The sequence below is a fragment of the Lethenteron reissneri genome, chromosome 56 (assembly GCF_015708825.2).
Source record: "Lethenteron reissneri isolate LAM-NWPU_2019-01 chromosome 56, ASM1570882v1, whole genome shotgun sequence".
In the NCBI taxonomy this organism is placed as follows: domain Eukaryota; kingdom Metazoa; phylum Chordata; class Hyperoartia; order Petromyzontiformes; family Petromyzontidae; genus Lethenteron; species Lethenteron reissneri.
In genome coordinates this window covers 10074647-10097441 of record NC_083834.1, presented here as the reverse complement: position 1 = coordinate 10097441, position 22795 = coordinate 10074647, and the positions used below count along the sequence as shown (strand labels likewise).

Here is a 22795-nt window from a genome sequence, read left to right as displayed (position 1 = left end):
TTTTTATTATTTCCCTTCTACGTAACTTTACCTAAAGAACCAAGAAGATGTGGTGTTGTTGTTATTGTTGCTGTTGTTTACGTTATTTTATAAGGTGCAGCAGACCCAACAAAGGGCTTCAGAGCACCGCACGGACAACAACAATCATCTCTGAGTTTAACACGTTGGCTTTCGCGACCAATATCATCCATAATATAGAGTTTTTTTTGGGTGAGATCGTGTAAATATGTACGTGACCTAACCCACAAAAATCCCGATATTATGGGTTAACATCTCTCAGTGGGTCTCACATGCGGGAGATGTTTGCGTGCCCGCGTCGGTTTGGAAATGCGCTTTTGGTCTCGAACTCGAGCCGCAGCCTCCCCGTCAAGGAACCACTTCCACCTCGGGGTCACGGGGACCAAGATCGCCGGCAGCAGCGCCCCGAGGGGCAAACGCGAGCGGTCCATGACTTGCAGATCTCTCTTTTTTACGTTTTTTTTACTGCAGGTCCCATGAATGGTGCTGAGGTTTTTTTTTTAAATGAAGCTAAGACGACAATTATTCACCGCGGCTAACTGGCGCTCACGAGAGCTGTCAATCGGCCACGTTCCATTTGCCGGTGGCCAGGTTGTGGCTCAGGCCTCGTGGATCAGATCCGCCGATCCGTCACCGCTGAGATCCGAGTTTGAATCCCTGGTTCAATAAAGAGGGCTTCAATAAAGAGGGCTTCAATGAAGAGGGCTTCAATAAAGAGGGATTCTCCAGCATGGTGGGTTGGTGCCAGCCTGGTCACCCATGACTACCAATAACACAAACAAAGATCCCCGTGTAGCCTTCATAGACTGTTGGGGCAAGTGCCGTTAGCGAGCAGCACTTCGCGCAAGTGACGTCATCTCATCTCTCCCGCTATTTAAGGAACGAATCGGGAGGATTTCTACACAATTCTGGCTGTTGCCTGATGAAGCGAGTCGTAATTACTGGCGAAACGTCGTACTCAGATAGTAAATGTTGGTGCTTTGCTCTCCAACAAACCACCGGTGTTGCTGTACCGGTGACGAATTGGCACGTTCTGTTGACGTGACAAACCTGACTCATTGGCTGTGTCGGGTGGTGGCGGGTTTAACAACACATTTTTATATTTACGCAATCTAACCTGTTTTGTGGAGCAGCACCTATGAAGGCCGGCACGGCACACAAGGGGGGGGGGGGTGGCCAACACCACGCTCGACCGCCTTTGTCTCCCCAGTGGCGATATTTAATATACACCGCACCAGGTACTCATTTGAGGTCGAGTCGACCTAGGGGAGGCCCAGGACCGGTTCAAATAATCGTCACCGGTGTTGGCCGTGAGCCGGAATCGCCCTCGGGGCCGGGTTCATAGCGCAGTGGGCTGACCGCTACACAGTCGCCAATGAGTGCACACACACACACCCACAAGCCCGTAATTTAAAATGTTGGTATCTGCACTTAAATTGGTTAAGCTCCACTATATTGAGAATTCTACGACTTCGGTTAGTCATTGCAAAGACATTACTCTGGGTAAATCATCGGCATGACGAGGCGCAGCGATGGATCACTCGACAGGTACATCGATCACGTGTCTCGCCACAAGTTGTGCACAAAAGTCTAGAAAGCTTTTGAGAACCCACAAGGAGAGTTCCTGCTTCAGGATGCTGGGCCATTGATTATTTTTCTCAGCCACGGTCTGTTTGCATCGTACGGATTCTCAAACCTGCTTGCTGTACTCCCACTTGTAGGTTGATAACTAATTTGTAACTGCGTTTGGTGTTCAGTTTGTGTTGTCCTTCCCCCGCACCTCCGACTAGCCCGGTTGGCTACGTACGGTGCGAAAGAAGTTCAACATACGTACACACACACACCTCGCAGCCCAGTAGACCGGTAGCCTCGTCATCACCCCCCACTCCATCCCCTTGCAAAGTTCGAGATCACAACAGACGATGCACAATGAACGATCTGACAGAGGAAGCATCGAGTGAGCAAGTGAGCAAGATGGGCTTTGTGTTGCGTGATCACGCTGAACAATCTGCCACTGCTGCCATTGCTGCCACTACTGTCACGTGGGGCGGTGCCCCTTGCTCCCTCCTACACTGCTGCACCGCAGTTCGGGTTCAGAGTGAAGCGGCAGCAGCAGCAGCAGTCGTGGTGATGATGATGACCCAGCACCGGCAGCAGCCAGTCGCTCCCTTGTCACTCTTCCAGCACTCCTGCCGTGGCGACTGTTGCTGTTAAACTTCGCTCACTCGGTCGACTAGACACTGTTTAGCCCCGTCTATACCGTGGTGTGTTCAACCATCACACTGCAGGCCACAACCACACACTCACTCATCCCCTCCACTCACCACAACACTCGCTCAACCCCTCCACTCACCACAATTCACGCCACAACACACTCACTCACCCGTTCACTCACCACAATTGAGGCCACAACAACACTCGCTCAACCACTTCATTCACCATAATCGAGGCCACACCAACACCCTCACCACAATTCAGGTCACCCCCCCTTCTCTTCCCGCCACATTCCCTCACACCGGGCGGATCCACTTCGGAATTCCATTCCTACCCATCTCCACCATCGCCTCTTTCCAACACAAAGTTCTGACGAGGCCGTCGCTCCAACTCTCAAGAGCCCTGCCACCGCTGGCCGCAGGTGTCTGTGCTCGGCGCTCGCGCTGCGAAAACAAATCCAAGGCTCCCGTCAGTTTGGTAAAATAAAGAGAATCAAGTTTATTTTTGTATTCCGCTGTAAAAAATAACCCCCCCCCCCCCAGGGACAGGTGCACGATTCGGCACCGCTCGGCACGCGCAGGGTTTGTTCACGACACCGGAGGGCGCTGGGCGGATTCTCGCTCCCCCGGGGGCACCGGACATTCGGCGTAGACGTGAACCCAGTCCCCGTGCGGCCCGCAATCAAGACGGGGAAATGCGAACGTGGCGGGCGGGTACTTTAAACAACAACAAAATAATAACAGTAGTAGTAGCTCACCCACACGCGTGGGTGTGTCACGTGGCGAGTTTTTCCAACACCGACCAACCCCCTTACCAGATGCTCCCCAGTTGTATTTTGCCACAAGCCACGCGAGTCCCCACCGCATCGCAGACGCGACCCGGCACCGCCGCGACCCGGCACCGCCGCGACCCGGCACCGCCGCGACCCGGCACCGCCGCGAACCCCCGCGACCCGTGACCCGGCACCGCGGCGGCTCTCCAGAAGGAAACTCAAACCAAGGACGCGGCGCTGATCGCACCAGAGGCTCCGCAACCTGCGAGGGCTTCATCCGCAGCGCTCGCTGGCGGCCTGCGGCGCTCGGCGCATCCTCGCTAGAGGCCGACTCGGCCTCGCACGAGATGCCGGGGCGTGCACACCGCCACTTGGGGGGCAACGGCGGGCGGGCGTGGTGCTGGCCACCCACCTCCTCGTGTGTGCCCTACCGGCCTTCATCGGTGCTCGCTAACAGCACTTGGCCCACGTCTGCTAAGGCTATATGGGGGATCTTTGTCTTCGTGCGCTCGCTTCACGTGGCGACTTTTCCGCTGGCGTCCCCGTCGGCGAGTGCTGCTGTTCGGACACGTGCATCGCCGCCCGTGCGGCATCGCCAAACGACGTCGTCTCTACCTAACAGCGGCTCGCAACAAACGTCCGCAACGAATACTCTGCACCCGTCCTGTCAATCCCCTTGTTCGCAAGCTGCCGCACACTCGCAGTCTTTACGTTGGGGAAAGCCTCGCACGAGTCTTTGCTTCTCAGGCGGTGTCCTGCTGCTGCTGCTGCTGCTGCTGCATTGGGGGCGTTTGTCCACGAATGCCATCGCGTGAGAGTTCCGCCCCCCCCTACCCCGCAGACAACCCATCAACGCACGCGTCGGGCGGTGGGGGTAGCACTCGGACCTCCGCACAGATGGATTCAATAATCCCCAGCTGTGCTAGCCTCCGGCCACCTTGCGCGCGTACGCACACCCACAATGTTGTTGAACGCGCTTGTTTGAGGAGGGGGAGTTGGAGTGGGCCGAGCCGAGTGTGCGAGGGGAAGCAGCGGCCTTCCCTGGCACCGATCCCCGGCGAAGACCGACTCGCCGCACCGTCTGACAAAGACAACGAGCGTCGCGCACCACAGCCCTGCGCGCGTACACGTAGGCGCACATAGACACGATCACACACACTCTCTCTCTCGAGAGAGAGAGCCTCGTACAGCATGGGTTCTGGTGCTGTTTGCGAGCACCTATTAAGGCTGGCAAGAAGAAGGCGGGGGGGGGGGGGTGATACTGTAGCTCTGGCCCGGCCACCTTTGCTTCTCTCCAGTGCACAGTACACCAGCTGGTAATTTAAGGCCGAGTTAACCTAGGGGGAGGCCCACGGGAAGGTAGGTACCACTTGGTGCCGATGTCGAGCATCACGTCTGGGAGTCGAACCCAGGTGTGCTGGGTCCGTACCGCGGTGCCTGCCACTGCAACTCTGCGGAGGAGGGCGTCAACCATGGAGGACACTGCAACCTGCAGGGTTGCTCAGCGACAACCGCTAACCCGGTAACCGCTACCAGCGCGATCCGATTAGCGCGTTTGGCCTACGTACGGTGGGAAAGAAGTTGAATGTACGTACATACGTAGACTCACAAAGTCACTCACATAGTCACTCACCCACTCACAAAGTCACTCACAAAGTCACTCACCCACTCACACACTCACCCATCCTCCGTTTAGCACTGCTGGCTATGTACGGTGCGAAAGAAGTTTAACGTACGTACATACGTAGACTCACAAAGTCACTCACCCACTCACATAGTCACTCACCCACCCACACACTCACCCATCTTCCGTTTAGCACGGCTGGCTATGTACGGTGTGAAAGAAGTTCCACTGTACGCACGTACGTATAGCGGAACCTGGCCCGATTGGCGCACACGCGCGGACCGCACAGGGAGCTCTGCCTAGGAGGGTGGCCGGCCGACTTCCTCCACGAACCTTGGGAAAAGTGGGGGCGGCACACCCACACGTTTATCCCACAGGACACACGGCCCAGGGATCTACCGCGATGAACCCGTTCACGCTGCAGAGCCGACAGAAGCGGTGACGGGAGGGAGGGGGTGGGGGTGGATTCCAGTGCGTTGACCATTACACAGTTAAGAGGTCACAAACGTGATTTTTACAGCTGTGGACATTGGCTGGCGTCGCGACCAAGCGGTAACCGATTGTTCGCGAGTTCGTTTCACGCGGTTAGTCAACAGCAACGCAAAGCGCAATTTTTAACCACCCCGACTCGAACCCACAGCGGCCTCGGCTTCGGCTCGGCACCGTCCTGCCCCCCCCTCCTCCTGACGGGCGAAGTTTAGGACCGTGGCTCACAGGGCCGCAGCGGCTGCATTGGGTTACGCGGTCCGGGCCTCCCCGGAGAGCCTGGGCTGGCGCAGGAAGCGTTCCTGGCTAGCCGAGTTGAAAGGGACATGCCCGCCGCTCCCACCGTCTCCAACATCCCACGTCGGGGCCTCACCCGCAGCCTGCACTCGGGAGGTTCGAAGGGCCGCGTGGCGCCGCCAGGACAAGTGGCGGTCGCGGGTTGCCGAGTTGGTGGTAAGAGCCTCGGCAGCCCGTGAATGCCACCAGAAGCCACACGCAGACCAAGACGAAGATCCACGCCCCCACGGCCACGCGGGGGGGGGGGGGGGGTGGGTGTGGCCAGCGCCACATCCAACCACCTTTGTCTTCCCATTTCTCATGTTTACACACCACACCCAGGACTCAGTTAAGGCTGAGTCTACCTCGGGACGAGGACCAGGAGCGGTTCAAATAACCAGCAGTGATTTTAACCAACGGCTGAGAATTTAACTTGGGTTGCCGGGTTCGTAGCCCGGAGCACTCACCGCTGCATGACAGATCTCTAAATTATTCACAAAGATCCCCCGTATAGCCTTAACAGACTGTTGGGGCAAGTGCTGTTAGCGAGCAATTATGAAGGCCGGAACAATACACGTGGGGGTGGGTGGCCAGCACTACGCCCGGCCGGCCGCCTTTGTCTCCCTAGTGGCGATGTTTACGACACATCGCACCAGGTACTCATTTGAGGCTGAGTCGACCTAGGGAAGGCCCAGGACAGGTTCAGAAATCGTCGCTGGTGTTGGCCGTGAGCGGGAATCGAACTCGGGCCGTCGGGTTCACTGCGCAGCTTAGCGCTAACCGCTACACGACTGCTATTATGCACACACACACACACACTCTCTCTCTCAAACATGTAATTACGTACACATATTTTTTAACTCATCATCACCACCGCCACCACAGTTCTTTCACTACTCATGGGAGAGAAAGATCCACCATTCTCCAACGTGTTTTCGGGGGTTGTGCTCTTCGGCACGATGTCCGACGTTTCTCTCCACGTGCTGGGGGGCTCCTTCAGGAACTCAACTCGGCTTCCGGCGCGAAACGTCGGACACATCGCGCCGCGGAACGACGCGCGGGCACAACCCGAAAAAGACATACGCGCACACACGCACGCGCGCGGCATGCCTCCCCCACTTAGCACGGTCGGCTACGTACGGTGCGACAGAAAGGAACGTATGCACGGCAACACGACCGCGAGTACCCACGGCCGTACGAGTAGATCCAGAAGCAAGACCATTTCTTTTTTCTTCCGTTCCTTGCTCGCCTAAAACCGTCGCCGTTTGATCTCCGCCTCGTACTCGTCGCCGGCCGGCACGTACTCGCCGGGCGGCGCCGCGCCCATCGCGGGGCCCCGACCCCGGTCCGGCCTCGCGTAGCGGCTCGCGTCCGACTCGGAGGCGTGGCCCCGGCCGTCCGTGCCGGCTGCGGGGCCCGCGTCCCGGTACGGATCGTACTGGGAGAGGCTCATGAGTCCGGCGACGCCGAGGGCCACGGCGCTGGTCTGCGCAAAGCCGGCCTGCGGGAGACCGCACAGGCGCAGGGGTGGGGGGGGGTGCGACTTGAGCGACCGCACGGCGGTTTTGCATCGGCGGCTCACCGCTCCAGGTCGCGGCATGGGCAGCGAGAACGCCGCTTGCCATCTTCCACTCCGACGACGACAACGACAACAACACCGAAAACAACGACAACACCGACAACAACTCCAACAACGACAACAACAACAACGACGACACTGACAACAACTCCAACAACAAAAGCAACACCGACAACAAAAGCAACACTGACAACAACAACCACAACAACAGACGGCGACGTCGCCCCGCACCTCTGATGAGCACGATTGGTCTACGTACGAAGTTCGACGTAAGTGCCAAACCACCGCCCGTGCCAGGCCAGGTGCACTTCGAGGCCACTCGCGAAGTATCGGGTGGCTCGGGCAGCAGGAGGTCACGGGACGCCAATCGCAACTAAGTGGCTGTGACGTCAACACGGCGCTTGTGCCAGGCCATGTGCACATTAAGGCCACGTGACGTGTCAAACGTCCTCTGGCAGGAGGTCATGGGACAGACCCAGGTGCCATGGGTTGACTGAGATGGCTGGCGGATACACCAGCTGTGCCCCCTACTGCGCCAACTGTGTTTTAGCCACTCGGCGCTCTGCTGGTTGTTGTGAGCATTGCTCCTCCGCCCTCCATTGTTGCTGAAGGGTGATTGCCTGCAACTGGCCAGTAGCGTCCTTCACGAGCCTCCTCCATAAAGGCCGATCTTGACACCGCTGGTACCAGTCATTGGCAAGTCCACTCAGTACAACATCACTCCATCTCTTCTCTAGCCATGCCGCGCCCATTTAGCCTTCTCTATCCGGCCGAACAAAAGCTGTTTAGGCATGCGGTGGCTGCGCATCCGGATTACATGACCCAGCCAACACAGCCTTGCCTGCCGGAGGAGCTCACCGATGGGAATGTGTCCGGATCTTTCAAGGATTTGTGAGCTCCTCACACAATCCAGCCTGGTTAAACTCAAGATGGATCGTAGGCAGGCCAGCCTAAATGTTTATAACTGGCGAAGATGCTCCATTAGGAAGGTCAATGTTTCGCAAGGATAGAGAAGGGGGGGCATGAGCGTGGCCAAGAAGACTCAAAACTTCGTGTGGAGCAACAGACCAGGTAGCTTCCACACAGCATTACGCAGCCGATGAAAAGATAATGCCGTTCTAATGATTCGGAGACCTCTGCTGTCAAACCCGAGCTGGTCATGAGTACACAACCCAGATATGTAAAACTCGACACTCTCTCCACATCTGCCCCATCGCCAATGGGGAGTTCAGGGGGTAGAGGGTTTGATGGCACAAAATACCCAGGAAGGTGCTCTTAGTGGCATGAGCACCTCCAACTCCTCCTCTGAGTGAGCGGCAATTACCAGATCATCAGCATACATAACGTGGTTGACCATTATGGAGCCATCCCTTGACTACACCTGGGCATTGATCAGCCTCCCTCTGTATCTGTACCAGATATAAATTCCTCCAGTAGAACCATAGATGGCTTCACAAACTCCAAGGTGAACAGAAAATGGCTCCGACTCCCGGCCACGTAGTTTTACCCGGGCCTGCCCATTTTCATGAAGGTCTTTAACGATAGTGAGCAGAGTCAGGGACTCTGAAAGCACGAATAACCCAGAGCCTAAGTCTACTGATGGTATCATAGGCCTTGACCAGGTCAATAAAGCAGAGATGTAGATCATGTTTGAATCCCCTACACCTATGCTGTAGCAAAAAGACAGAAAATATGGCATCTGTGCAGAACCACCCTGACCTGAAACCACACTGGGGCTCTGCAAGCCTCTCCTCAGCGTGCCTGGCAAGGCAATATTGAAGAATCCTTGCCAGGACCTTTCCCGACACACTGAGGAGTGAGATGCCCCTGTAGTTGTTACAGTCTGTGTGGTCCCCCTTCTGAAAGAGGGGGACCACCAGGGCATCCTTCCAATCCTGCGGAACCCGGCCAGTGGTCCAGACTGTTGTTATTATGTCATATAGAGTAGTCTGCGCACAAACGCCACCCTCCCTCAGCATTTCGCTAGAGAGATCATCTCTGCCCGGCCCTTTTTCTGGTTTCAGACTCTGGATCGCCTTCAGAACTTCCTCAGCAGATGGCGCTTCAGCCAGCCACTCACAGGGGGTGACTCATTTTCTCCCAATATATGCTCGTGCACACACTCAACGTTCGCACACCTCACCCCCTCGCCTCGCCTCGCACAAACCCCACACGCGCTCGCCTCCCCGCGTCTCTCTCAAACTCACCAGCGCCATCGATTCCGGGATGCCGGCCCAGAGCCTGTCGTCTCCAACACCGACGGCACCCCCGTGGCCCCCGTGGCCCCCGTGGCCCCCGTGACCCCCGTGACCTCCGTGGCCCCCGTGGAGTCTCCTCTGCTCCGGAGCCATCAGCAGCAGCTGCCCCAGGTCCGAGCGCTGTTGGTGCGCAGAGGACGAGGGCAGCTCCATGTCGCTCCTGTGCGGCTCCGTGTGTTGCGCATGCTGCTGCTGCGCGTGCTGCTGATGCGCCCCGTGCTGCTCGTGTTCCATGTGCTGCTCTCCGTGCGGCTCTCCGTGCTGCACTCCGTGCTGCTCTCCGTGCTGCTCCCCGTGCTGCTCTGCATGGGCCGCGCGAGTGCCGTGCACGCTGCGGGAGATGCGCTCCGCCTGCGAGCCGTGCACGGCGCGATCTGCGTGCTGCGAGTACTGCGAGTACTGCGGGTGCTGCGGGTGTTGCGGGTGCTGCTGCTGCAGGTGTTGCGGGTGCTGCTGCTGCTGGTGCTGCTGCTGGTGCTGCTGGTGCTGCTGCTGGTGCTGCTGCTGGTGCTGCTGTGGGTGCTGCTGTGGGTGCTGCTGCAGGTGCTGCTGTTGTGGGTGCTGCGCTTGCTGCTGTGAAGGAAGCTCTGAGTATTCCCTATGCTGCGTTGTGTGCTGCGTGTGCTGCTGTGCTGTGTGCTGCGCAATCTGCGCTTGCTGTGTGTACTGCTGCGAATTCTGCGCCTGCTGCTGCGCTTGCTGCTGTGCTGCATGCTGCGTGTGCTGCTGCGCTGCTTGCTGCGTCTGTGTGGCGATGGGCGTGGTGCGTGCCGAGTGAGCTGACTCCGATTTGTACGACAGAGGAGAGGAGTAAGGGTCTGTGCGTGCACGGGGAAGAGGGAAAAAAGAAAATCGGCATCAGCTGGAGCAGAAAAAGCCGCAAGAGCGGAAGCAGGACTGTCATGAACAGCGACTGATGATGATGATGTATGCCATCATCATCATCGGTCGCAACATTAAAAGCTGCAGTGTTGTCGTCGTCGTCATCATCATCATCGCCGCCACAATCAGCAGTCGTGGAGACATTATCAAAAGCGACATCATCACCCAAAACGGCAGCAGTTTCATCGTCTTCCTACTCAGCGGTGGTCAAGGCATCGTCATCGTCAGGAGGAGCATTCACAGGCATCATCGGTGAGCGTCGCCGCTCTTACTCGCTCCCTCCGTTTCCAGTTCCGTTCCAGGGCGTTCATCCGCGACGGGATGCTGCGCCTGGAAATCAAAACACAAAGATGCCTATGAGTCGGGTGTACAGAGCGCCAGGGCATGCGCTCTTAGCCAGCACCTGGGCTAGACGCCGGGCTAGACCACGTGGTTAGTCACCTGACTAGACCACGTGGCTAGTCACCTGACTAGACCACGTGGCTAGTCACCTGACTAGACCACGTGGCTAGTCACCTGACTAGACCACGTGGCTAGTCACCTGACTAGACCACGTGGCTAGTCACCTGACTAGACCACGTGGCTAGTCACCTGACTAGACCACGTGGCTAGTCACCTGACTAGACCCGTGCTAGTCACCTAGACCACGTGGCTAGTCACCTGACTAGACCACGTGGCTAGTCACCTGACTAGACACCTGACTAGTCACCTGACTAGACCACGTGGTAGACACCTGACTAGACCACGTGGCTAGTCACCTGACTAGACCACGTGGCTAGTCACATGACTAGTCACCTGACTAGACCACGTGGTAGTCACCTGACTAGACCACGTGGCTAGTCACCTGACTAGACCACGTGGTAGTCACCTGACTAGACCACGTGGCTAGTCACCTGACTAGACCACGTGACTAGTCACCTGACTAGACCACGTGGCTAGTCACCTGACTAGACACCTGACTAGTCACCTGACTAGACCACGTGGCTAGTCACCTGACTAGTCAGGTGACTAGACCACGTGGTTAGACACCTGACTAGACCACGTGGCTAGTCACCTGACTAGACCACGTGGCTAGTCACCTGACTAGTCACCTGACTAGACCACGTGGTAGTCACCTGACTAGACCACGTGGCTAGTCACCTGACTAGACCACGTGGCTAGTCACCTGACTAGACCACGTGGCTAGTCACCTGACTAGACCACGTGGCTAGTCACCTGACTAGACCACGTGGCTAGTCACCTGACTAGTCACCTGGCTAGACCACGTGGTAGACACCTGACTAGACCACGTGGCTAGTCACCTGACTAGACACCTGACTAGTCACCTGACTAGACCACGTGGTAGACACCTGACTAGACCACGTGGCTAGTCACCTGACTAGTCAGGTGACTAGACCACGTGGTTAGACACCTGACTAGACACCTGACTAGTCACCTGACTAGACCACGTGGTAGACACCTGACTAGACCACGTGGCTAGTCACCTGACTAGTCACCTGACTAGTCAGGTGACTAGACCAAGTGGTAGTCACCTGACTAGACCACGTGGTAGTCACCTGACTAGACCACGTGGTAGACACCTGACTAGACCACGTGGCTAGTCACCTGACTAGACACCTGACTAGACCACGAGGCTCTAATTAGCACGGGTGTCTACGCACGGTGCAAAGAAGTTCAATACGCACACATTCCCCAGGCTGTACGCTTGGCTAGATACTGGATTAGACGCCTGGCGAGACCCCGAGCTTGACGCATGGCTGGATGCTTGGCTAAGCGCCAGGCTGCAGGCCTGGCTAGATACAGGGTGGGACGCCGGGCTAGACGCTGGGCTAGACGCTGGGCTAGAGGCTGGGCTAGACGCTGGGCTAGAGGCTGGGCTAGACGCTGGGCTAGACGCTGGGCTAGATGTTGGGCTAGAGGCTGGGCTAGACGCTGGGCTGGCGGTGGTGAGCGTACGTCAGAGGAGTAGGCTGCTCGCTGGGCGTCCATGTGACGCCTCCTCTCCTCGTCGAGACGCCGCATCTCCTCGCGGCGCCGCACGCGGTCTACGCACACACACAGAGCGACACACACACAGAGCGACACACACACAGAGCGACACACACACAGAGCGACACACACACAGAGCGACGCGTATGCCAGTCAACAGGCGAACGAGTGAGTGTGCGAGCGCACACACGTGCTTGTATGGGCGTGAGTTCACAGCGATTGCATGTGTGTGTGCGAGTGCGTGCGCATAAGTGCTCACCACGGTGATTTGAAAAGCTAAAGGCCAAATGGGGGATCTGTTTGGGTCTGTGGGTCAGTGCGGCGTTCATGGCCACCACCAGTGACGATTATCAGAACTGTTCCTGGGCCTCCTTCCTTAGGTCGACTCAGCCTCAAATGAATACCTGGTGTGGTGTGTAAACATCGCCACTGGGGAGACAACGGCGGTCGGGCGTGGTGCTGGCCACCCACCCACTCGTATACCGTGCCGGCCTTTAGAGGTGCTGCTACTCGCTAACAGCACTTGCTCTAACAGTCCATTAAAGGCTATACTGGGGATCTTTGATTTTTTTTGTGTGTAATTGCGATCATCCAGCATACGTGTCACCACTCACCCATCCTTCCACCAACACCCACCAACACCCATCCACCCACCAACACCCATCCATCAACACCCACACACCACTCACCCATCCACTCACCAACACCCACCCACCAACACCCATCCACCAACACCCACACCTACCAACCCACCTACCCACCAACCCACACACCACTCACCCATCCACCCACCAACACCCATCCACCCACCAACACCCACCCACTCACCAACACCCACCAACACCCATCCACCCACCAACACCCACCCACCCACTCACCAACACCCATCCTCCCACCAACACCCACCAACACCCATCCAACAACACCCACACCTACCAACCCACCTACCCACCAACCCACCTACCCACCAACACCCACCCACCAACCCACACACACCACTCACCCATCCACCCACCAACACCCATCCACTCACCAATACTCACCCACAAACACCGACCCACAAACACCCACCCACAAACACCCACACGCCAATACCCATCCACCCACCAACACCCACTCACCAACCCACCAACACCCATCCACCCACCAACACCCACTCACCAACCCACCAACACCCATCCACACACCAACACCCACTCACCAACCCACACACCGACCAACCCACCCACCGTGATAGGCCGCCTCCATCTCGGCCTCCAGTCTCTCCCGGGCACGCTGCACACCGCGCTCCACCTGCTGCACATGCAGCCGCTCCATCTCGTCGAGGGCGCGGCACCGCGCCGCAAACTCAAACTCGAGGGTGCCCGGCGTCGCGAAGCGCGGCGCCTTCGAGCGCTCCCTGCGGAGAGCGGCGATGGAGAGCGGGACACGGAGAGCGGGAGGAGCGGGAGGTGAGTTCACTCGGCGATTGTGTTTTATCCTCTCACCCTCTACGTTCTCCATCTTTGCTCTCTCTCTGTTCCTCCTTCTCCTCCTTGCGCTCAATCCACGCTTTTGCTCTTTCTCTCTTCTCGCGCCCCCCCCCCCCAACTTCACTGGAACAAACTTCCCCCTCCGCATGAAGCGGTCACCTTCACTCACTAAGTTTCCGCTCCTCACTCATAACTCACACTTATTGTAACCTCTAGCTCACCCCCACGACACCGCCTTAATGCCCCCCTCATAACAACCACCACCACCGTCACTGTTCCCACTTCATATTCTCTTTGCACGGCAATCACTCTTCAACAAGAAAGTACAGGGTGAGAAATGAAGACATGAGAGGAAGACTCGAGGTGGTTAGAAATCACAGAGAAGATGAGAGAGAGAGAGAGAGAGGCTCTGGTGAGGTTCAGTCATGTGGAGAGACGACAGGGAAATGACGTGGGTCAGAAGGTGGCGAGTGATGCAGGTGAAAGGAAAAAATATGAGGAGGAGGGCAGAAGAAGAAGAAGACGTGGGGGGGGGGGGGATGTGGTGCGAGCAGACACGGTGGGCCGAGGAGCGGAAAGAGAGACGGCGCAGGACAGGGCAGCGTGGAGATGGTTGCCAAGGACTGGGGGACACCCGCACATGAGTGGGGCAAACGCGTGGAGACTCAATCGATTTGTCATCATCACTTGCCATCATCAATTTCGCTGTCACCTAATTCATGCACCATCGTAGATTCGCCCACCCCCATTGCTTCCCCACATCTATTTCATTCACCTAATCTCGATCCATTACAGTCACACGCACACACGCGTCGTTGTTGTTGTTATATCATTCTCAATTCTCTGTAAAGCGCCTCGGTTAAAGCGTTATATAAATGACGTTAAGACGAGATGAGATCATGTTGAGCCAGGTGAGAACTCGGGACAAAGAGTCGCTTGCGAGAGCGACCTGGGTTGTCAGCAAAAATGAGAAAAGAAATCGAAATAAAATACAGCGATGAGGCAAGTATAAATTAAGAGCAAAAAAAACCAGCATTATGGGGTGAAAGTCGAAAATATTGCACGAAAAATAAATCGACGTCAAATAATAAATTAACCCGGAGGGCGAGTGGGCTCGAGCAGATTACGTTCAGACTGATCATCGCACGAATACAAACTAAGTAAGGGAAACATTAAACAGGTATAGGGCAACTATTGTACTTGTATGTACAGAGACACGGATAAACTAGTCAAATGGGCAATGTTCGTCTGTGGGCAATGGCAGTCTGTGGGCAGACACAGGTATCCGAGTCAGATGCAATTGCGAATTAAGTTTTCATGACGGATCAAAATCTCAGCGCCAAGTTGGGATTGTGTTATGCATGCACAGTGTGGGGTTCTTTCCCCGCACCGTAACGTAGCCAACGGTGCTAATCGGAGGTGCGGGGGAAAGACAACAAACTAAAACGCAAAAAGCAGTCCTAAAGAAATGAGTTATCAATCTCGATGATTTTAAAAGTGCATAGCTCCAGTGGCTTCCTAAGATCGGAACGGAAGAGCGTTCCAGACGGCCGCAGAAGCGCATCTGAAAGCGCTGCGCGATGATTGGGGGGGTCGCGGGGGGGGGGGGGGGCGGCCCAGCGCGTGCTCTCACTTGTAGTAGTGCAGGGTTCTGGGCAGGCTCGACTCCGGGACCCCCTCCTCCTCGTCCAGCTGCTTGAAGGGCTCCACCATCACAGGACGGAGGCATCTGCACGCAGCCATAAAGAAACAGCCCTGAGCCAGGGCCTTCGTACATAACCCCTTTTTCCCACTGGCACACTCGAGCTGAGCCGGCACGGGACCCCCGTGCCGCGGTACGGGGTGGTTTTTTCCCGCTTTGGTGTTTGACGTGGCTATCTGGAAAAAGACGTCTGAAATCTGGCTTGGGGCCAAGCAGGGCCAAGCGGGGCCAGCGGTAGGATGAACGACTCTATCAAGCGAGTACACGGAGGACACGGAGAACACCGCGACATCTGCGTGCGCCTTGACTCGTTCATCACGTGTGACAGGTTGGCGGCACGGCTTCGGCACGGCTTCGGCACGGCTTGGCACGGCTTCGGCACGGCTGGGCACGGCTTCGGCAGTGGACAAACAACACCGGCGCCTCCCGAGTCACGTCGGGCTGGCTCGGCACGGCCCTGGTGCAGCTCGGTTGTATGGTGGCAAAAGAAGCAATAAGCAAAGTGCCAATACAGCACTCGCACGTACACAGTATAGCAGCAACAACAACTGCCATTCGCCTCGATACGCCGGTGAAAACACAATGGTGCTTGTGCCACACTCGGTACACTTCAGCGATGAAGGACCATTGGCAGGTCAAGCAGGTTGTAATGGGTTAACTGACGAGGCTGACTGTCAAATGCTCTTCCCATCTGTGCCCTTGCTATGCTTTAAATCGCCTGGAGTTATGCTCAATATTGTGAGCATTGCTCTACCGCCCTCTGTTGTTGCTGGAGGGTAACTGCCACCTTCACGAGCCTCATCCCAGAGGCCGATATTGTCAATAACGGTGCCTGTTGTCAGCAGGTCAACTCAACTCCAATTCCTCTTGTGCCACTACAACAAACTCTACCCGGCCAAACAGAAGCAACTTGATTTCACGATAACACACCCAAGATGCTTGACTGTCATGCAATGTCAGGTTAGGAAAGTATGCATGTTGAACTTTTTTCACATCCACGAGAATTTTTTTTGGGTTATATTGCGTAAATATAAATGTGTCTTTAAAAACCCGCCACCACCTGACACAGCCAATCAGTAAGGTTGATCACACAAACGAAACACGCCAATCAGTTGTGAGTTCAACACACCGGTTGTGTTTGGGGGTAAACCCGCAACATTTACGGAGCCAACCGTGCTCATCTGAGTGGGCAGCGCCCACTACCGTGAAGGATCTCTCCCTCCGCAGCTGCTCTCTGAGAAAGCGAGCGCCGCTCTGCAAGATTTCCCAATGGATCCTTTGTCTGGCGACGCGATGTGCGGGAGGGGGGGGGGGGGCGGAGTATCATGTCAGCAGAGAGAGAAAAAAAAGTCTAACGAGCCAAATAAAGCGGGTCGCCCCGTGCAGCACGACCGTCCCCCTCCGCCACAAAACCCTCACGCTGTGAGCAGGAAGACGCCGTCGCGACACGCCTCCGTCGCCCGGCTCGCCTCCTCGGTGCTCGCAAACTCCAGCCGCCCGCGCCCCGACGCCCGGCTCCCTCCGCTGGCGCTGCCCGAGGCTTCCACCGCCACGATGGACCTCTCCACCTCCCCGAAGCGGCCGAACGCCTCGGCCAGCAGCTCGTTGGAGACGCAGGGCGAGAGGTTCCCGACGGAGAGCGCCGCCGAGTGGCGGGCGCGGCGCACGCGGACCCTCGGGCCCTGCGGCTCGGCCGCCTGCAGTGGCGACGCGCGCGATCCATTAGCCGCCGACCCAATTGCTTGGTTAAACCAGTCAGTCAGTCACTCACCCACCAACTTAGTCTACGTTCTGTCCGCCCAACGTCTAATGCCGTCAGTGTGTGAGCACGATTGTGTGTTTGTACGTGGTGTAGCGGTCAGCGCTCTGCGAGCCGAGTTTGATTCCCGCTCATGGCTGACATCTGTGACGAATATCTAAACCGGTCCTGGGCCCCCCCTAGGTCGACTCAGCCTCAAATGAGTACCTGGTGCGATGTGTAAACATCACCACTGGGGAGTCCAAGGCGACCTAGCATGGTGCTGGCTACCCACCTCCTCGTGCACCGTGCCGGCCTTGATAGATGCTCGCTAACAGTACTTGCAACAAAAGTTTGCTGAGGCTATATGGGGGATCTTTGTCGTCGTGTGCACGTATGTGTATTTATACGTGCGAGCAGTGGCAGGCACTATGAACCCGGTGACCCGAGTTTAATTCCTGGCCCGCAGTGAATATCAGCAGTGAGTGAAACGTGAACCAGTCCTCAGCCTCCCTGCAGGCCACTGAGCCCTAATTGAGTACCTGGTGTGGTGTGTAACCATCAGCACTGGAGAGACAAAGGCGGCGGTGCTGGCCACACCACTCCTTTGTGACCTGTGTCGACCTTCGTAGGCGTTCGCTAACAGAACTTGCCCTGAGAGTGCAGTTAAGGCTATACGGGGGGGAAGGGGGGGATCTTTGTGGATATTTGTACAGGACAGAGTAACTCACACATGAGCTCAATGCTAACATATACGCACCTCCTTTACCTCCTCCTCTCCTCCGTTGGCCTCCTCCTTGCCTTCGTTAAGTGGCGCCGCATCTTGAGTCTCCGAAATCGAATCCGCTCCCTCCACCGTGGCGTCTTCCTCCTCCTCCTCCTCATTCGTGCTCTCCGCTACGCCCGTCTCACCCTCTTCCCCTGGCGCATCACCTGCTTCTCCATCAGCCGGGCCGTCGCTTCCCGCAGCTTCTGCCGCGTCCGCCTCCGGCGTTTCTGGTGCCGCTTCTGCTTGCGCTGCATCGGCCGCTTCCAGTTCGACTGCCGCGGCTGCTGCCGCCCCACCCGCCGCGGTAGCGTCGTCGCCGTCGTCGCCGTCGACGCCGTCGGCGAGTTCAGCGGGGCTGCATTCTCCGTTGCTGGCGGCGTCCGCGCTGGCAGTGGTGGGGTCAGCCGATGGGTCTGGCGGTGGCGGCGGGGTCGATGGGTTGGGCAGGGCGGGCAGACCCCAGCAAGTTCCGTCCAACTCGGTGCGAGCGATTTCAGCCAGAGCGCTGGTCTCCTGTGCTCGTGCAATTAAACACATAAAACAACAAAGATCCTCCGTATAGCCTTACCAGACTGTTGGGGCGAGTGCTGAGAAACATGGAACTTTTCACACGAGATATGTTATGCAATTGGTCTGATAGACGGTAACAAACAGACTTCGCTTGTGGATAATGAGTGTTTTAACATAAGCATGGGATTAGAGACCAGTAATCTTGTTGTAGCTATGGCTATTGTCAGGGACATCGTTTTCAGAGTCGTGTCTTTGTTTTTTTTGACAATGCTTCGTATAGCCACCAGGGCTGGTACTAGAACCACTGTTCAGAATATAAGATTGCAATCAGGGATAGTATTAGTGCAGTATTATATCGATGCAATGCCAGCCCCAGATTAGGATATTTGTCACTCAAATATCCGAATATGCAACCATCCACGAATTCACTCACTCAACTAAGAGCGCACTCGGCACGCTCTCGCTCATCCACCGACTCACTCATTCACTCACTAGTTCACTCACACACCCTCTAGTTATCATACTGTACCTATAACATGGGGTTTTTGGGGTTAAATCGCGTGAATATGAATGTATCGTTAAACCCGCCACCACCAGACACAGCCAATTACAGTAGTAAGGTTTGTCACGTAAACAGAACGTGGAAATTCGTTATTAGTACAGCACACCGGTGTGTTGGAGAAAAAAAATCCACATTTACAATCTTTACTCAGATTTTACACTGTACTCAGTTTGTAAATGTTGTGGATTTGCTCTCCAACACACCGGTGTGCTGAACTGGTAACGAATTGGCACGTTGTGTTCACGTGACACATTTATGTATTTACGCGATCTAACCCAAAAACCTGTATTATGGATGAGATTGGTTGCGAAAGCCTTCGTGTAAAACTTACTATAGCTACTCATCCATCCACCCCCACTCGCCCACCTACCTACTCGTTCACACACCTACTCGTTCACACACCCTGCCACTCACCTAACCTCACCCACCCACCTACTCGTTCACACACCCTGTCACCCACCCCACTCACCCACCCACCTACTCGTTCACACACCCTGCCACTCACCCACCCACCTACTCGTTCACACACCCTGCCACCCACCCCACTCACCCACCCACCTACTCGTTCACACACCCTGCCACTCACCCACCCACCTACTCGTTCACACACCCTGCCACCCACCCCACTCACCTACCCACCTACTCGTTCACACACCCTGCCACTCACCCACCCACCTACTCGTTCACACACCCTGCCACCCACCCCACTCACCCACCCACCTACTCGTTCACACACCCTGCCACTCACCCACCCACCTACTCGTTCACACACCCTGCCACCCACCCCACTCACCCACCCACCTACTCGTTCACACACCCTGCCAGTCACCCACCCACCTACTCGTTCACACACCCTGCCACCCACCCCACTCACCCACCCACCTACTCGTTCACACACCCTGCCACTCACCCACCCACCTACTCGTTCACACACCCTGCCACCCACCCCACTCACCCACCCACCTACTCGTTCACACACCCTGCCACTCACCCACCCACCTACTCGTTCACACACCCTGCCACCCACCCCACTCACCCACCCACCTACTCGTTCACACACCCTGCCACTCACCCACCCACCTACTCGTTCACACACCCTGCCACCCACCCCACTCACCCACCCACCTACTCGTTCACACACCCTACCACTCACCCACCCACCTACTCGTTCACACACCCTGCCACCCACCCCACTCACCCACCCACCTACTCGTTCACACACCCTGCCACTCACCCACCCACCTACTCGTTCACACACCCTGCCACCCACCCCACTCACCCACCCACCTACTCGTTCACACACCCTGCCACTCACCCACCCACCTACTCGTTCACACACCCTGCCACCCACCCCACTCACCCACCCACCTACTCGTTCACACACCCTGCCACCCACCCCACTCACCCACCCACCTACTCGTTCACACACCCTGCCACTCACCCACCCACCTACTCGTTCACACACCCTGCCACCCACCCCACTCACCCACCCACCTACTCGTTCACACACCCTGCCACTCACCCACCCACCTACTCGTTCACACACCCTGCCACCCACCCCACTCACCCACCCACCTACTCGTTCACACACCCTGCCACTCACCCACCCACCTACTCGTTCACACACCCTGCCACCCACCCCACTCACCCACCCACCTACTCGTTCACACACCCTGCCACTCACCCACCCACCTACTCGTTCACACACCCTGCCACCCACCCCACTCACCCACCCACCTACTCGTTCACACACCCTGCCACTCACCCACCCACCTACTCGTTCACACACCCTGCCACCCACCCCACTCACCCACCCACCTACTCGTTCACACACCCTGCCACTCACCCACCCACCTACTCGTTCACACACCCTGCCACCCACCCCACTCACCCACCCACCTACTCGTTCACACACCCTGCCACCCACCCCACTCACCCACCCACCTACTCGTTCACACACCCTGCCACTCACCCACCCACCTACTCGTTCACACACCCTGCCACCCACCCCACTCACCCACCCACCTACTCGTTCACACACCCTGCCACTCACCCACCCACCTACTCGTTCACACACCCTGCCACCCACCCCACTCACCCACCCACCTACTCGTTCACACACCCTGCCACCCACCCCACTCACCCACCCACCTACTCGTTCACACACCCTGCCACTCACCCACCCACCTACTCGTTCACACACCCTGCCACTCACCCACCCCACTCATTCACCTCCTCACTCATGGACGTGCGCTCACCAGCCTCACGACTCCTTCCCGCGTGTCGGAGTCGACGCACGCCTCGGAGAGGCGCCCAAACTTAACGAAGAACCTCCTCAGGTCGTCCTCGCTGGCTCCCTGCGGGACGTTGCTCACGACGAGCCCCCCGCGCTGGGAGAAGGGCCGCTCGCCCGCCTTCAGGAACGGGAACCCATTCAGAACCAGTCCCGAGGCGGTGACCCCGTCCAGGGTCCCTTCGTCCGCCGGGCAAGGAGCCTCCGGGGCGGCCGCCGATTCAGGCGAGGGGAAGGCTTCATCATTTTCCGCAGATTCGCCAGGCCGTGGCGTGTGTCGCCCGTCAGATTTCGCGCTCGACTCTTCAGTCTCTCCGTTCTCCGGCATCGTCTTGGCGGCCGTTTCACTGCAGATCTTTGACTGCATCGCGCATATTTTATGCAGAGCGAGGACTTTCAACTAAAACTCATTTGTGTGCTTCTGTCCCTTCTCACACAGCACCCCCCCCTCCTCTATTGTCACGCTCGCCCTCGACTGGCGGAGCGGCAACGCGCGGATTCTGGAAGATCCACGGCGAACGCCGCCACCGCTTCTAGAAGATGCAGCAGACGTCTTGCGGAGATTCAGAAGACGGAGATTGAGAAGACGTCTTGCTGGAGATTGAGAAGACGTCTTGCTGGAGATTGAGAAGACGTCTTGTGGAGATTGAGAAGACGTCTTGTGGAGATTGAGAAGACGGAGATTGAGAAGACGTCTTGCTGGAGATTGAGAAGACGTCTTGTGGAGATTGAGAAGACGTCTTGTGGAGATTGAGAAGACGTCTTGTGGAGATTGAGAAGACGGAGATTGAGAAGACGTCTTGCTGGAGATTGAGAAGACGTCTTGTGGAGATTGAGAAGACGGAGATTGAGAAGACGTCTTGTGGAGATTGAGAAGACGGAGATTGAGAAGACGTCTTGCTGGAGATTGAGAAGACGTCTTGCTGGAGATTGAGAAGACGTCTTGTGGAGATTGAGAAGACGTCTTGTGGAGATTGAGAAGACGGAGATTGAGAAGACGTCTTGCTGGAGATTGAGAAGACGTCTTGTGGAGATTGAGAAGACGTCTTGTGGAGATTGAGAAGACGTCTTGTGGAGATTGAGAAGACGGAGATTGAGAAGACGTCTTGCTGGAGATTGAGAAGACGTCTTGTGGAGATTGAGAAGACGGAGATTGAGAAGACGTCTTGTGGAGATTGAGAAGACGGAGATTGAGAAGACGTCTTGCTGGAAATTGAGAAGATGTCTTGCTGGAGATTGAGAAGACGTCTTGCTGGAGATTGAGAAGACGGAGATTGAGAAGACGTCTTGCTGGAGATTGAGAAAACGTCTTGTGGAGATTGAGAAGACGTCTTGTGGAGATTGAGAAGACGGAGATTGAGAAGACGTCTTGCTGGAGATTGAGAAGACGTCTTGTGGAGATTGAGAAGACGGAGATTGAGAAGACGTCTTGTGGAGATTGAGAAGACGGAGATTGAGAAGACGTCTTGCTGGAGATTGAGAAGACGTCTTGCTGGAGATTGAGAAGACGTCTTGTGGAGATTGAGAAGACGGAGATTGAGAAGACGTCTTGCGGAGATTCAGAAGACGGAGATTGAGAAGACGTCTTGCTGGAGATTGAGAAGACGTCTTGCTGGAGATTGAGAAGACGTCTTGTGGAGATTGAGAAGAC

General features: G+C 56.5%; 1 protein-coding gene across 1 annotated transcript; it reads right to left on the bottom strand.

Annotated features, from left to right (window-relative positions):
• Positions 1-2749: 2749 nt before the first annotated feature.
• LOC133356901 (hormone receptor 4-like) lies at positions 2750-21651 on the bottom strand. The gene is made up of 9 exons (XM_061574571.1): positions 21110-21651; positions 17771-18292; positions 16692-16969; positions 15204-15299; positions 13328-13497; positions 12066-12154; positions 10382-10439; positions 9177-10045; positions 2750-6891 (listed from the first exon to the last, which is right to left on the bottom strand). The coding sequence occupies exons 1-9, from the start codon at positions 21509-21511 to the stop codon at positions 6640-6642; spliced, it is 2736 nt and encodes a 911-aa protein (XP_061430555.1). The 5' UTR covers positions 21512-21651; the 3' UTR covers positions 2750-6639.
• Between the last annotated feature and the right edge of the window lie 1144 nt (positions 21652-22795).

Coding starts and splice junctions, on each gene's coding strand:
- LOC133356901 (XM_061574571.1), bottom strand. CDS start 21,511: ATGCAGTCAAAGATCTGCAGTGAAACGGCCGCCAAGACGATGCCGGAG. Junction 10,440..12,065: donor GAGCAGCCTACTCCTCTGAC/GTACGCTCACCA, acceptor TTTGATTTCCAG/GCGCAGCATCCCGTCGCGGA. Junction 10,046..10,381: donor ACTGGAAACGGAGGGAGCGA/GTAAGAGCGGCG, acceptor GTGCACGCACAG/ACCCTTACTCCTCTCCTCTG.